Below are 17,223 nucleotides of genomic sequence, written 5' to 3'. Positions count from 1 at the left end.
ACTGATAAAAGTCTCAATGTATACTGGGTCATACTTTTTCTACTTTCATTGTCTTTTTTGGATTTAATTGTTTTTTTGTTTTTTGTTTTTTTTTGGGGGGGTTTATATTTTCTTGGACTACATGGCTAATATGCAAATGTGTTTTGCATGACTGCAGATGTATAATCTATATCAAATTGCTTGCCTTCTCAAGGAGGGGAAAGGAGAGAGAGAATCTGGAACTCAAAATTTTAAAAACCAAATGTTAAAAATTCTTTTTACACATAATTTGAAATATATATAAAAAATATTTTAAAGAAATGGCTAGTTTATGACAATTATATATAACCGGGTGATCAATTTTAGTTATATAATCCTTTTAAAACTTGAGATGTTCAGCTATTTTTCAGTTATGTCACACTCTTCATGACCCTATTTGTGGTTTTCTTGGTAAAGTCACTGAGGTGGTTTGCCATTTCCCTTGACAGTTCAGTTTACAGATGAGAAAACTGAGGCAATTGTATTCAAGTAACTTGTCCAGGGTCATACATCTAGTTAAATGATTGAAATCATATTTGAACTCACAAAGATGAATCTTCCTGATTTCAGGCCTGACATTTTATCCACTGTGCTGCCTAACTGCCTGCAAAAACAGATATTTCTCACTATCTAAAATGGCATTTAAAGAACATAAAATTTATTAGCACTGTTATTTTGCTTCCAATGATGGTAGAGCAGATACAGTGATGTTTTTAAATATCATGCCAACTACTATAGTTCAATTCTATTTAGGTAACATGGTCATTTACTCTCTAAGGAATCACTTGTGTTTTTTCCTATCTCAATGCTTATTATTAATCTTTTAAAATTATCATTTTGAAGTTATTACAATGATAGTTCAATGACTCACTATGTAAAAATGCACATTTTTGGGGGAGAGTAAGAAAAATGAAAGGATATATCTGAGGAAGAATCCCCCCCTCCCCCGCCTTTATGGAGGTGAAATGAATGGCTATTTTTCTTCTCTCATGAGAAAAAACCAAATGTACTCTAGACATTTAATTTTAAGCCTATGCAATGGTATCAAGAATAGCTAATTCAGGAAAAATTCACACCATTGGAATTGTGAATACATCCAGCCATTCTGGAGATCAGGAACTATGCTCAAAAAGTTATTAGACTGTGCATACCCTTTGATCCAGCAGTGTTTCTACTGGGCTTATACCCCAAAGAGATACTAAAGAAGGGAAAGGGACCTGTATGTGCAAGAATGTTTGTGGCAGCCCTTCTTGTAATGGCCAGAAACTGGAAACTGAATGGATGCCCATCAATTGGAGAATGGCTGAATAAATTGTGATATATGAATGTTATGGAATATTGTTGTTCTGTAAGAAATGACCAACAGGATGATTTCAGAAAGGCCTGGAGAGACTTACATGAACTGATACTGAGTGAAATGAGCAGGACCAGGAGATCATTATATGCTTCAACAACAATACGATACGATCAATTCTGATAGAAGTGGCCATCTCCAGCAATGAGATGAACCAAATCAGTTCCAATAGACCAGTAATGAACTGAACCAGCTACACCCAGCAAAAGAACTCTAGGAAATGAGTATGAACCACTATATAGAATTCCCAATCCCTCTATTTTTGTCTGCCTGCATTTCCTTCACAGGTTAATTGTACACTATTTCAAAGTCTGATTCTTTTTGTACAGCAAAATAACTGTATGGACATGTATACATATGGACATGTATACATATATTTTATTTAACATATACTTTATCATATTTAACATGTATTGGTCAACATGCCATCTGGGAGAAGGGGTGGGGGAAAGGAAGGGAAAAATTGGAACAAAAGGTTTAGCAATTGTCAATGCTGAAAAATTACCTATGCATATATTTGTAAATAAAAAGCTATAATAATAATTTAAAAAAGAAAAAAAATTTTCATACCATTAAAAAGTAAAATATGCAGCAAAAAATTTCATAAAAACAAGAACAGAAATATCAGGAAAGCCACTTATACAATTAAATTACTATTATTTATTATCTCATAGTGCTAGGAATTCCAAAGTTCATTCTAATTAACAGTTGTCAGTTTGTCAGAATGAAATCTACTAATAAAGTAAATAAGTTGATGGGTAGACAAATTTCTATTTACTTAAGATTAAGACAAAATACCAAGTTGCTTTTCATTGAGGCAACACACGGTTAACTTTTTTCCCAAGGGTCAAAGGCCCATGATATTGGAAAAAATTCTTTAACCTGTATCTAGAATAAGCATTCACAATAACTTGATAAATCTAGACCTCCATGGTAATGTAATTTAAAAACCAATTAAATATACAATTTCCAAAAGGCTAAACACTAAACTTATAGAAAATCGAGTAAATTAAAAATTCTGTCATGTGACAGGTTCTCTGAAGTGGACCATGAAATATCAGAAAAGTGCATTTATAATAAAGAAGCTTTAAAAAGTCTTATTTGGAATTATGTTATAAATGTGGCTATAGTTCCTGATTTTGACAATTACCTTAAAAATGAAAATTCCCTTTTCTTTAGAGCAACTGGTTTTTAATGAATGCATGCTATAAGCAGAAATAGGGGTCAGCAATTGTCTAATTAACCTTTATCCCTCTGAAGTTCATCCTTGGAAACTGCATCTGCACAGGCATCAAAGTACTTCTGTAGAGTATCAACTTGTCTACATAGGATGTCTCTAAAGGTTTCCATTTCAGCCAATTTCTCACGCAAACTGTGGCCTTTCTGGGAGAAAAAAAAGACAAAAGGGAAGGGAATGAGCAAAAAATAATCCACATGTAGTAATCCACAAGTAGTGACCTTTCATAACCCTACTTCTTGTATGCTGTGTTATGCTGTGTTTTTTCTTATTAAAAAGAAGCTGTCTTGTTCTTATCAGGACCAATGCTTGTAAATGTGCTCTTGATTCCAGTTTCTTTTTAGAGTTTGTCTACTGATCATCCCTTCTCATCATTGATCTCTATTTACTTGGTTCCTTGCCTAAAATGACAAAGATCTGCTCCGCCTCCCTGCCCCAAACAGAAAACAAAATTTGAAAATTAAAAAAAAAAAAAATTAAGTAAAAAGAGAAAAAATGTAAATAAAAAACAAAAACCTTTACTTGCTTCTCTCTTCCTTTCAAACTAACCTTAATATGATTCTTCCCCTTCATGGCAAAACTAGAAAACATTCTACTCCAGCTTTATCTCTCACTAATATCTAGTTCCCTTATAATTTGGCTTCTGACCTCACCAACTCAATAAAATTGTACTTCCCAAAAATAATGATTTCTGACTTGCTAAATTCCAAGACCTTTTCTCATTCTTTATCTTTTTTAAATTCTGCATTGTGTCACTACTGATTATCCCTTCTTCCTGGATACTTTCTAAGTTTTCTTAATGATGTTCTCTTCTAATTGTGCTACATTCTTTTTAAAAGCACTATTTCTCATTTACTTTTTTAGTATCAACATTGACCCACTCTCCATCTACCCCATCCCCATTCCAGAAACAGCTGACTTCAAACTGAATGATTGATCCTTAAAGTGTGATCAACCTGGCACCATATAAACAATGTAGATCCCAATTTTAAAAGGGAAAAATGTTATTTTTGACTTAAAAACCCCCTTTTTTTTTGATATGCAAAAAAGGAATGAAGTTAAAACTGTACTTTTTAAAAGTTGGATTAAAAATCATTGGATGTAGTATGGCAAATGACAAAAAAATACAAAATAATCTAGATAGAAGTACAGAGAAGAAACACAAAAGAGAAAATATCTTAGCCAAGTTATCAAATTCCTCAAAGCCATGGATCATGGAATACTTTTTGGGGGTATTTTCAAAAGCAAAACATTAAAAACCTATCAGGTGATCACAAAATAAGCATCAAAGACCTTGAGTTACAAACTCAAGTGGACATCAAGTCCAAACTCATTATTTCCACATGATGAACTGACATTTCAAGGCCACATAGAGGCTGAGCTGATAATCAAGCAGTCTTTTGACTCCAAAGCTAAACCTCTGATCATGGCACCAGCTTAGGGAAAAAACCTACTGTGATTGTAGAGCAGAGGCATCAAACTCACAACATCCCATCCCAAGAGAACCAAATAATTGGGAAATGTTTAATGAATAAAAAATAAGATAAAATACAATATAAATAATGTGAATTTGTTGTTTTCTGAATCATTCTTTGGCTTGTAGGATGAATTTAGAAAATTGGTTTTTACTTTTACCACAGAAAAAGCAGGAATGTTCAATGGCTCCAGTGGGCCCAAGAAATAATAGTAATGACAAACCAACCATAGTACTACATGACATATTATGACCATATTTTATCTCCAAGAAATGACTTCTTTCAAACATGGACACTGTTTACAACTCAGATGAATAAGAGAATTATTTATTCAAATGGTATCCAATATTACTGTATGTTTTAAGCAAGTAAATTACTTGGTAATTTTCCAGATTAATTTCACAGTTCCAATAGCCAATTTCACAAATTGGTTATTTCTTAGCATGAAAATATTGGATAGTAAATTGTCCTTGATTTCAGCAAATTTCCCCCAAATAGGAAACCTTACCAAAAATAGATTTCATCTATTTAAGTAAAAAACATATTTTCCTCAAGTTTACATATTCTGACTTTTCTACACCATTTTGAATAAAAACTTAAAACGTTTTAGTTATAAAATATGATGCCACTGTTTTTTATAATAGATTTCCTTTATGTCAGTATGAAAAATAATGGTTTAAATGGTTCCCTTCTTTTAGTCAATGAATGTAAAAAGATGAATTACCCTGCTTGTTTAGTTTGATTTCTCCTTAGAAATAAGATATCCTTTACATATTCACAAAGGCTACTACTGCTATACGAATGTTATTTATCTTTTACTCATCTATGACAAATCTAAGCACTTATGCAACTTCTGCCAGTTCTTCTACATCTATATTTAAGTCACATACACTTTTTAAAAAATTCATAATTTATTTGAAATTTATATTTATTTTGACATTAGCATTATCCTTCAAACCAACAACTCTTACTTTCCACCAATTAAGACCTGGCTATTACCAAGTATTGATGATATCAACAAGAAATTTAACAAGTTAATGAGTATGTGATCTTTTGAGAACTATTATAAAACTGCTTTTTAAAAGGCTGCATGAATTATACCTGAAAATAGATTAACTATCATTAGAAATTATAACCTGCATTCTTTTGATACCTCAGCCTTTTTAGGTCTTAAAACAAATTTACAAAATAATCAAAACATGAAAAAAATCACTCTAAAATGATGTAAAGAAATAAAATAAGCTGATTTTTATCTACTGTGTATGGAACTTTTTCTTTTTTCATTTTTTAGGGGTAAGAGAAGAATAATATTTTCGAATATTTATGACAGAATTCTGACTCATTTATCTTGCAAAACAATGTCCTTTTAGTAAGATCCCTTCCAACTACTTATTGCATGCTCTATATTCACAAAATAAAATTTAATGGTGTCAAATTATTTGGAAGATAAATATCGTAATTGTGTTGGTCCTACTCACCCTTCATTCTGACATGAATAGTCTTTCTATTATTAAGGCTAAAAGGTTTAAAATCTTTATTTTTCATTTATGTTTCATTCTTTAAATTATTTGTAACAACTAACCTTGAATGATGAAGTAGATGTTGCTGAATATCCACTTGCTCCTGACACAAGTGATACCATTGAGCCATGTCGGCGTAAGCTTGATTCTGATCCATAACCAGATTCAGTCTAAAAAGAAAAAATTACAGATAATTTTTCCAATGCAAACAAACTCAGTGAGTAAAAGCAATTTTTCTTTTAAAAAAAAAAAAAGAAAGAAAGAAAGAAAAAGCTTATGGGTTAAACAATTTTAAGCAGCAGCTAAATGATTTAAGCTGCATCTGCAAACTTAATTATATATTTTCTTGCTTTTTTGCTCATTTAAAAAAAATTGAGCTCTGCTCCTAGTGTATACAGGAAATTGTCCCAATCTCTTTTGCAGGGGGACAGAGGTCTTTCACTGTCTGTGCTGGGCTGAGGCTGGGACTAGGGCTGGTGGTGCTACAGGCTTTCGCACTGTGCTGAGTGGGTCTTCCTGTTATGCTAGGATTTGGAAGTTCAGAATTTACTTTTTGTAGTTGTGTTGGAGGTCTCATAACTGGTCTGCCGATTCACTGGCCTACTGAACTAGAACAGAGTAACCAACACTGCTGTATGCTGGCTAAGAGCTTCCTGCTAGATTATCCCCATCAAGCATCCCCTGAACTGGGCCTTTCCATGCTGCACCTGCACTAGGCCAAATTGCTCCGTGCCCAATGAGATAGACATTTTCTGAAGTGCTTACAAGATATCTTAAGCTGGAAAAATATTACACTTCAAATGTTTGTTGGTTCAGTCACTTCAAAATCTGTTTCAGGGATTTGAGCTACTATGGATTCTAAGGGAAGCTAAGGAGAGCTCAGGCAATATCCTGCCTACTCTTGGCTCCACTCCAAACTGTCTTCTCAAAGGGGAGAGAGGGAAGGAGTAGAGAATTAGGATTTTTAAGACTTTTAAAAAGCAAATGTTGTATTTAACATGTATAGGACTTGCTTGTCATCTGGGGGAGGGGGTGGAGGGAGGGAGGGAAAAAATCAGAACAGAAGTGAGTGCAAGGGATAATGTTGTAAAAAATTATCCTGGCATGGGTTCTGTCAATAAAAAGTTATTTAAAAAAATAACCCCCCCTTCCTCTCCCACCCTCTCACCCCCAAAAAGCAAAGACTGGAAATTACTTTTACATGTACCTGGGTAAAAAATAAAATGCTAAAAAAAAAAAAATTAAGTAGAAAATTTTTAGGAGAATGAGGTAACTTCTTACTTAAAGAATTAAGTCAATGACTGATATTGGAAAAAAAACCAGTCACTTTTTACTGCTTACAAAATATTAACTAACTAATCATTTTTTACTGACTAGTAATCAAATTACTTTCACTCCCTTATGATAAAAGACAGTTTACCCTAAATGAACACTAATATATTATCTTTCTCAAGAAAGAATGAGCAAAATTCAGTACTGTGGTTTATTCTACAACTCATCTGCAGCACAGTACAAAAAAATGTGTAAATAGATATAAAAAGACTATTTTATGTTCAAGATGCAATTTTTGAAACAGAAAAGATGCAATACATTTAAAAAAATATTTTTATAATTAAAAAAAGGATTGAAGATGTATAAAACAAAACTTTAGGTAAATGAAACATTCATTTACATACAACAGCTTAATCCTATCACATGGAGCTCCTATTTCAAGTTTTCATAATTTATACTATAAAATGTACAATATAATGAATATTCTCATAGTTGATGTAAAATCTTCAGTTCGATTAATAGCAGACAAGAAAAACTCTTCTTTAGATATGCCAAGTTCCAAGTGAAACTTAAGCATCATTTTTGAAATGCCTTGAAAACTGATACCCAAGCTAAGAAGTAGCACTAACTGTGCAAAAGGCAATGCTATTATCCTGAAGCGCAAATATAAATGATCAATTTGAGCCAAAAATATTTCACTTGACTTATTTTCCACAGTTTTTCAAAATTTTCCAAAGTACCTTTGACTTATTTCTTTATGATGACTAATTTTCTCTTCATATCTGTATTACTTTGAAATTTTAACAAACTAACAATTAATTTTTTGTAAATGGTATTTTATTTTTCCAATTATATTTAAAGATAATTATCAACATCCATTTTTATAAGATTTTGTGTTTCAAATTTTTGTCTCTTCTCTGCCTCCCATTCCCCCTTTCTGAGACAGCAAGCAATTTTATATAGGTTATACATGTACAATAATGTTAAAACACATTTTCATACTCATATTGTGAAAGAAGGATCAGAACAAAAAAAAAACCACAGGAAAAACAACAACAAAAGTGAATATAGTTTACTTTGTTCTGCATTCAGACTCCATACATCTTTCTCTGGATGTGAATACAATTTTCTATCGTGAGTCTTTTGGAATTGTCTTAGAAATATTGCTGAGAAGAGCTAAGTCTCTCATAGTCTCACAATGTTGTTAAGTTTTTCCAGGTTTTTCTGAAATTCACCTGCTCATCATTTCTTATAGTATTCCATTATTATATACTATTATAATTTGTTCATCCATTCCCTAATTGATGGGCATTGCTTCAATCTCTAATTCTTTGTTAACACAAAAAGACCTGGTACAAATATTTCTATAGATGCAGGCCCCTTTCCCTTTTTTATGATCTCTTCTGGATACAAACCTAGTAGTGGTATTGCTGGATCAAAGGGTATGATGCATTGATATATAACCCTAACCACAATAGCAATTTGGGAAGTATTGTACATATGTACATTCACACAAAATACAAATGATTTCCTGGTTCTGCTATTTCACTTAGTATCAATTCATGTAAGACTCTCCAGGCCTCCCTGAAATTATCCTGCTGATTACTTCTTATAGAATAGTAACATTTCTTAACATTCATATACCATAACTTATTCAACCATTCTTCAACTGATGAGCATCCACTCAGTTTCCAGTTTCTAGCCACTATGAAAAGGGTTGCCACAAACATTTTTGCATATACAGGTCCCTTTCCCTTCTTTAGATCTCTTTGAGGATACCAAAGAAGGGAAAGGGACCTGTATGTGCCAAAATGTTTGTGGCAGCCCTGTTTCTAGTGGCTAGAAGCTGGAAAATGAATGGATGCCCATCAATTGGAGAATGGTTGAGTAGATTGTGGTGTATGAATGTTATGGAATATTATTCTTCTGTAAGAAAGGACCAGCAGGATGAATACAGAGAGGACTGGCGAGACTTACATGAACTGATGCTAAGTGAAATGAGCAGAACCAGGAGATCATTATATACCTCAACAACGATACTGTATGAGGATGTATTCTGATGGAAGTGGATCTCTTCAATAAAGAGATCTAATTCAGTTTCAATTGATAAAGGATGGACAGAAGCAGCTACACCCAAAGAAAGAACACGGGAAATGAATATAAACTGTTGGCATTTTTGTTTTTCTTCCCAGGTTATTTATACCTTCTGAATCCAATTCTCCCTGTGCAACAAGAGAACTGTTCGGTTCTGCACAATATATTGTATCTAGGATATACTGTAATCTATTTAACATGTATAGGACTGCTTGCCATCTAGGGGAGGGGGTGGAGGGAGGGAGGGGAAAAATCAGAACAGAAGTGAATGCAAGGGATAATGTTGTAAAAAATTTACCCTGGCATGGGTTCTGTCAATAAAAAGTTATTTAAAAATTAAAAAAAAAAAAAGAACACTTATGTCTTTAACTACTCAATATCATTTGTCCTAACCATCCACATAGGTAAAAAGCAAGTAAATGAAAAATGCCTATTTTACCAACAAAACCCAACAGCAAGAGATACAAAGAGAAATTCCATTCAGAATAACTGTTGATACCATAAAATATTTGGGAATCTATCTACCAAAGGAAAGTCAGGAATTATATGAACAAAATTATAAAAAAATCTCCATACAAATAAAGTCAGACTTAAATAATTGGAAAAATATTAAGTGCTCTTGGATAGGCCGAGCGAATATAATAAAGATGACAATACTCCCTAAACTAATCTATTTATTTAGTGCTATACCAATCAGACTTCCAAGAAAATATTTTAATGATCTAGAAAAAATAACAACAAAATTCATATGGAACAATAAAAAGTCGAGAATCTCAAGGGAATTAATGAAAAAAAAATCAAATGAAGGTGGCCTAGCTGTACCTGATCTAAAATTATATTATAAAGCAGCAGTCACCAAAACCATTTGGTATTGGCTAAGAAATAGATTAGTGGATCAGTGGAAAAGGTTAGGTTCACAAGACAGAATAGTCAACTATAGCAATCTAGTGTTTGACAAACCCAAAGATCCTAACTTCTGGGATAAGAATTCATTATTTGATAAAAACTGCTGGGATAATTGGAAATTAGTAATATATATGATGAAATATTTAAAGAGCCATAGCATTTTCTTATTTTCACAATTATTAGTACCTATAAGGAGGATCACTAATTTTTACTAATTGGTACACTAAGTGATCACTGTGGCAGTTTAAATATTTTAATGAACACAATATTGTTTAATTCTGTAAAAGTCTAAAAAATCTTGTTCTTGAAAGGCTGGCTAAGTTTTCCACTGTACAAACTTGTAGAAGATAAATGATTGTGAATAGATTAAAAATAATTATATAATTTAGGTTTGGCTCAATTCTATATAAAACATAAAAATAAAGATTTCATACTTTTAGATAATAAACATATCATGAAAGTTTTATAGAATTAGTTTTCTTGATAAAAATAAAACCTCAAGTATCAATTTGGTTAAACCATAAAATCTTAAAATACACTGGATTATTACTTTAATACTTATTAGGTTGGAAGAAGTACTTAAGTACTCACGTGTATCATCAATCAATCAATAATAACAAATCTATTAAGGATCTTCTATATGCCAGATACTGTGCTAAGTATAAAAAAAGGGCAAAAAGACATCTCTGCCCTTTAGTAGCTCACACATTTCTAATAGAGGAAACAACCTGCAAAAAAGTGTACATAATATAAGATGAACAATATAAATGGAAGACTATCTTAAGAAGAAGTCACTAGTTTTGGGGGTTGGGAGTGGGAAAGGAAAGGACTCAGGGAAGTTAGATGGTGCAGTGGATAGACCTCTAGCCCTGAAATCAGGAGGACCTGAGTTCAAATTTGATCTGAGATATTTAATGCTTACTAGCTATGTCATCCTGGATAAATCACTGAATCCCAATTGCCTCATCAAATCAATAAATAATTAAAAGGAAAGTTCTCTTGCAAGTAGAATTTGAAGGCAGCCAGTAGGCAGAAGTGAGGAGAGAAAGGATTCCAGGCAAACAGTACATAAATATAAAGGTAGAGATGTAGGAGATAGATTGTCATATTCAAGGAAAAGCAGAAAGGTCAGTATAGCTGCATCCCAGTAGAGGAAAGGAAAATATAAAAAGACCAGAAAGGTAGTTTAAAAAAAAAGCAATATTACACTATTATATTAATTATTAATCTGTGATCCACCTTTTCCCTTCTGTTTTCAATAAAAGTCGAACTCCTGCTAAGGTCAATCTGTGAAGGACAAGGTTGATTGATGAGATTGTGCCTAGACATCAAGGCACACACTCAGCAATTTTGGACTGAATCCCAACCAACTAGGAAACCTAATATCTGTTTAGAGTATACACAGAATCCAGTCTGGGGAATCCTTATCCTAAGGAAAAGAATGCTTGTCCTTAGTCCCCTTCAGTGACTTTAGGGTGACCCCACTCTTAAAATAGAAAGTCAGCTAGAGAGGTCAGATTGAAAATGCCTTCCTCAAGTCAGGTTGTTTGAGATTGATGAGTCTCATGATCAAATCACATGTTGAGCAAAAGGAACTGAAGAGGTTTAGAACTCCGCAAAAGGGACTGAAGAGGTTTAGACCACCATCAATGAGGGTTGAGATTCACTTGTCATAAGAATTCCCTTTTCAGAAGGTATATAAAGTGTCCCAGAATCTCCCTTGAGGTCTTAGGTTACCAAGAGAAACCACTCACCATAAACTTATTAATTGCCAAATAAGTGAATTAATAAATTGATTACTAATTACCCAGGAACTGTGGCTCTCAGGGTTTTCAGTGGTTGTAGTAGGAAGATAATAGTTGTTACAAGTTTTAAAGGCCAAACCAAAAACTTTATTTTTATTCTACTTTTAATTGGGAATAATTTTATCAACTGAAGAGGGCAGAGAGGAGAGATGGGGCTTTGTGAATGGAGAAAAAAAAAAAAGGACATAAATGAGAGAAAGTATGTAGTAAAAAAAAACAAAATTTCACTGAAAACTGAATATGTGGGTGAAGAATGAAAAATGACACTAAGGTTGCAAACCTGGATGACTAGGAGATTCGCAGTGCCCTCATCAACAATGGGAAGTTGGGAAGAAAAGATGTTAGGTAGATTTTTTTTTCGTATTAGGGGTTCGTGGGCTAGGTGGTTTTGGCTAGCAATAATTATTAGTGGGAGAAGTCAGCATGATAGAACTAGTAGTGACCCTGATAGGGAATCCAGTGAGAAGGAACTATTATAGGTGTAGCCCAGGTCAGAGTTGTGATAGAGACATGCAAAATTCTGTTTTGGAAATATTGAATTTGAGATGTCCAAGAGGCAGCTGATGATGCAAGAAACAGAACTTGCCAAAAAAGCTTTGGCTGTATATATAGATCTAGACATAGGCATCCATGGTATTAAGTTACCATAAATCTGTTTAGTAATCCACAGAGAACATAATTCTAATGATTTACATTCACTCTTCTGTAGACTTTCAACTGAACAAGCCAGAATTAAGTTTGAAGACCAAAAGTTTTGAAATAAGCAATCAATGTAGACTACAAATCATTCACAGAATTAAATAGGTTCATGACTTCTTTAAAAATTAAGGCTTGCTTCTGAACCTAGTTCTTTGAAATAAATATTTCAGAATAAAAAAATCATTTTTTAAAATGTCAACTTAATACTCTGATATCCTGGGTGATGGCTTACTATATTACAATAAAAAAAAAATTATATCTCTATAATCACCTTTAGAGGTCGGTGTTTCATTTCAATTTCATTATTTTATAGATATATACTATTCCGAACTCAGTGTTACCAGCATGTTTCATCTTATTAATTTAGAAGAACTTGGATATGAATAATATTTTCTCCCTCCAATCAAACATACTGGTACAAGCAACTCTTGGGAGATAAAGCCTCTTCAGATTTGGGGTTATCAAAAAGTGTGTACTACACATCCATTCTCCATATTGCAGCAAAAGATTTCCATTTTAAATTTACAGTGTTCCTCATATATACCTTCAAGCTTATTAAAAGGAGACTATTTTTATCTTATTATATTATTTAAAATACAGTCATATGACCACTAGAGGGTGTCAGCACAAAACACTAGACTTTGACAGCTGGTAATGAGGTTACTATTGGTCAAAGTACTGTAGTAACCCTATATCCTACTTTTATGATATGATCTATACAACACTTTCTTTTTGACTTTGATTTTTGTAGTGTTAATTTCCATAACCTCTTAGGAAAAATGTATTTAAGTCTGACACTATTATAAATAATAAGTATAACAAACATGACAAACAAAAATATATTCCAAAATGAAAGAAAAAAGGTTAAGGTTCCACAGAGGTAAGATTTACTCAGATAAAAAAGTAATGAACTAATTTTTATAAAATATTCTTAATATAAACTGGGCTTAGCTTATTTACTATAGTGAACAATAACTATAGTTCATTAATTTCTATGTAGTGCAACATTTCAATAAACCTGCATTAAAATCTTACATGTGAATTTAAATAAAGGATATAAAAACTTATTTTAAGCATGTTTCTTACTAATGCCAGTTTGTATAAATTTAGTCTATTCTAAAACAAACCTAAGTTTGATTTAGTACAACTTTATCTAATAGTGTAGAAAGCAATGGCATAACTTTTCACCTTTCTTTACAGAAGTGAAATACGAGTATGAATCACTGCACATACTGTCAGTTATTTAATATGTTGGTTAATTTTAAACTATTTTCCCCCTTCCTTTTTTTTTTTAAATTCCAACATAAGAGACAGCTTTCTAGTCACCTTCCTAAGGAAATCTCAAAATGAAAACACCTAGCAATGTCATGGAATAGCTAGATGCCATAGTGGCAAAGTGTTGAGCCTGGAGTCAGAAAGTTTCCTTTTCTTTAATTCAAATATAACTTCAGACAATTACTAGTATAATCCTGGACAAATAATTTAACCCTGTTTGTTTCAGTTTTCTCATCTGTAAAATGAGTTGGAGAAGGAAATGGCAAACCATTTTAGTATTTTTGCAAAGAAAACCCAAATGGGTTATCAACAGTCTGAAATAACTGAAAAAATGAATGAACAGCAATGTCATAGTGAAAGCAAAAGATTCTATTCAAAAGTGGTAATAGTGATACCAAAAAGAAGGTCATTACAACAGTGTAAAAATGTACAGAATAATAAGCCAGTTCAAAAGAAAGCATAGACAGGCTTTTTGTTATTTTGAAAATATTATAAAGGAATTTACCATATTCTTTCTAAAAAGCAAGTGGTATATGAAATAAGAGATTCCCCACAGTTTTAGATATGATCCACTTTTGTGAGTTATTATGTATGTATAAAAAAGGTGTTTTTTTTGTTGTTGCTTTAAGTTCAGAATAAAAAATACAACTGTTGTAAAGGAATATTAGCATGCAGATTCAAGTGAAAAGTGCTTTTTCTCAACATATCTTTAAAACTAAACTAATCTTACCCTTAAAACTAGTTCATTCTAATCACTCAAGAGTAAATTTTTAGTCATTTGATCCTCTTCCTCATAATCTGGTCAGTAATTAGGTTCTGTCATCTTTTATTGCTTGTCTCTCACAAGTTATCACTTATTTTCAAATTCCACAGCAAATTCCCTAGTTCAAATCTGTATTACCTCATACCTAGACTCCTAGCCGCTCAGATTCATTCAGCATACTGTAACCAATGTGACATTTCCATTATATCTATTATATCATTAGCTTGCTCTAAATCTAACAGTTTAGATCAAGTCAGCCATGTGGGTTGGTTATTCAAGATTCTCCAAAACATGACGGTGATGTTTTACTTCTTTATTAAACATTTTGCTCCAGCCATGTTTCCTTAGAATATATTTGTAACTATTCTCCCCATCAATACTTTTGCTCAAACTGTTCTTCCCATCAAGAAATTCTTACTCATCTTTATATTTTTTAAAAGCCAAAAAACTCACTTATCCCCAAACTAGATTATAAGCTCTATGAAGGTAGCTGTTTTTCCTTATACCTCCTTACAGTTACAAAAGTTATCTAACATAGTAGTTTGCACAATAATCATTTGATATATATATACATATATATATATATAATGTTTCTTTTCAAATTTACACCTATCCTCAATGTTTTCCTCAACAGAAAATATAATAAATATATTTTATACTTATATATACATATATGTAAATAAAAAATAAATAAAATTTAATATACACACACATATATATTTATGTAAATTTAAAAAGATTGTTGAGCGAATTGTAGAAAAAAAGCATGTAACTAATGCTTTTCTTCCCATATACTTGTTCCATTGTAAACTGATGGTAGATTTGGCCCAAAAGTAAGTAAAAAGAACCTATGAATTATTCTCAAAGTAGATATTCAATAAATAAGTTGGAAATGCTTTTATAAAAAAAAAAAAGTTTAAAAGGAATAAAACAACAACCACAAACCATAACCCCAAAGCCCAACCAACAACAAATTTAATAGAAATAATTGCTATTACTCTTTTCTTTATAGTTTGCCTTGGATAAGAAAGGAATATTGCTTGGCCAAAAAAAATATCACTGATGAGGTAACTTTAACCGCAATTTTCAGTATTTTATCAACACTTTATGAGGAAGCAATGACAGTAACAGCATTAGGAACAAGAGTATGCAAACAATCAATATTACTTTTTAAGAGCCTTCCTAATCTTTATAATAGTGGATTTCAACGTTAGAGACCACATAGTCTGGCCCCTTCACTTACAAATGAGGAAACTAAGGTCTTGGAGAAGTTAAATAATAGGTAAAAATATATTTTTGTGCAAGCAAAACAGTATTTTTAAATTACTCTCAGTAATTGATATGAAAAATGCTGTTTTGGGCCCCCATTTTCCATCACCTTACATGGTAAAATTTAAATCTTAAAAAAAAAAAAAAAAGTAATAAACCTAAAATAATTTTGTTCTATATGCAAAGCATATATACTAAAGAATATGCAAGTGTGCAATCAAGCAAATAGTATGTGTGAAGATAAATCTTATCTAATATATCTTATTACTCATTCTGTTTTGGAGCAGAGCCAAGATGATGAAGAAAAGATAGGAACTAAGAGTCAGCTCCCCCAAAATCCCCTCCAAATGCTTATAATACTACCTTTAAAACAAGCAAAAAGCAACAAAAGGATGGGAAGAAACAATTTTTCAACTCGAAACAACTTAGAAGATCAGCAAGAAAGATCCTCACATAAGATGAGAGTAGAGTTCAGTCCAAAGGAGGCCAGTACAGGGCTCAACAAATCAAAAGCAGGCCTTGGAAGTGACTCAATGAGCAAGCCCGGCAGCTGTATCCTGAGCCCTCAGCCTATAGACAGATGGGGTTGGAGAACTGGTCAGAAGGAGATTACAGGAGTCCTTTTGCTGGCAATGAGGACAGGACTCCATTACATCTGCCCATACTCGGAGCTAAATCCAGGGAAGGAGAAAGAAAGCACTAGCACATCCCAAGCTTGTGGCTGCAGGTAAGCAGATTTTTTCATCACATTTCCAGGACAGACTCACTCACAGACCAGAAAACAGGTTAGGAGAGTAGTAAAGACATCTATTTGATATACCAACTTGGAAACACTGAAAGCTTACAAACCCCCAGAACAAGCTCTGAAAGCAGCTACATAAAAACCATGAAGCCTGAGAAACTGTGCAGTTTACCCCAGTAACAGAGCTTCACTTTTGCATAGAATTAAAAGTCAAGAAATAGGCTGGAAAAATGAGCAAACAATAGAAGATAACAAAATCAAAATTACTACATACAGAGTGCTCCAAGAAAAATATTAATTGGTTTTAGGCCATGAAACAGCTCAAAAAGGATTTTGAAAACCAAGAGAGGTAGAGCAAAAATTGGGAAAAAGAAATGATAGTGATGTAAGAAAATCAAGAAAAAAGGGTCAACAGCTTGGTAAAGAAGACATTTTAAAAAATGAAAAAATAACATCTTAAAAACAAGAATAAGCTAATAATAGTCAAAGGAGGTACAAAAAGTCAATAAGAATAATGCCTTGAAAAGCAAAATTGAACAAATAAAAATCACTAAAGAGAATTCCTTAAAAAGCAGAATTGGCCAAATGGAAAGGAGATACAAAATCTCTCTGAAGAAAATAATTCCTTTAAAATTAGAAGTGGGAGGGTCTGATAAAGGCCTCATTTCCAAAATATATAGAGAATTGACTCTAATTTATAAGAAATCAAGCCATTCTCCAATTGATAAATGGTCAAAGGATATGAACAGACAATTCTTAAATGAAGAAATTGAAACTATTTCTAGTCATATGAA

At 32.4% G+C, this 17,223-nt stretch overlaps 1 protein-coding gene across 2 annotated transcripts in view; it reads right to left on the bottom strand.

Annotated features, from left to right (window-relative positions):
- CERT1 (ceramide transporter 1) overlaps positions 1 to 17,223 on the bottom strand; it is a 144,095-nt gene that overhangs the window by 66,853 nt on the left and 60,019 nt on the right. For both annotated transcript variants that reach the window (XM_051992131.1, XM_051992122.1), the window contains exons 4-5: positions 5,667 to 5,774; positions 2,617 to 2,755 (exon numbers count right to left, since the gene is read on the bottom strand). In XM_051992131.1, the coding sequence (XP_051848091.1) occupies positions 2,617 to 2,755; positions 5,667 to 5,774 (247 nt within the window). The remainder of the gene's footprint in view (positions 1 to 2,616; positions 2,756 to 5,666; positions 5,775 to 17,223) is intronic.

The sequence above is a fragment of the Antechinus flavipes genome, chromosome 1, assembly GCF_016432865.1.
Source record: "Antechinus flavipes isolate AdamAnt ecotype Samford, QLD, Australia chromosome 1, AdamAnt_v2, whole genome shotgun sequence".
In the NCBI taxonomy this organism is placed as follows: domain Eukaryota; kingdom Metazoa; phylum Chordata; class Mammalia; order Dasyuromorphia; family Dasyuridae; genus Antechinus; species Antechinus flavipes.
This window is presented reverse-complemented; position numbering and strand designations above follow the sequence as displayed.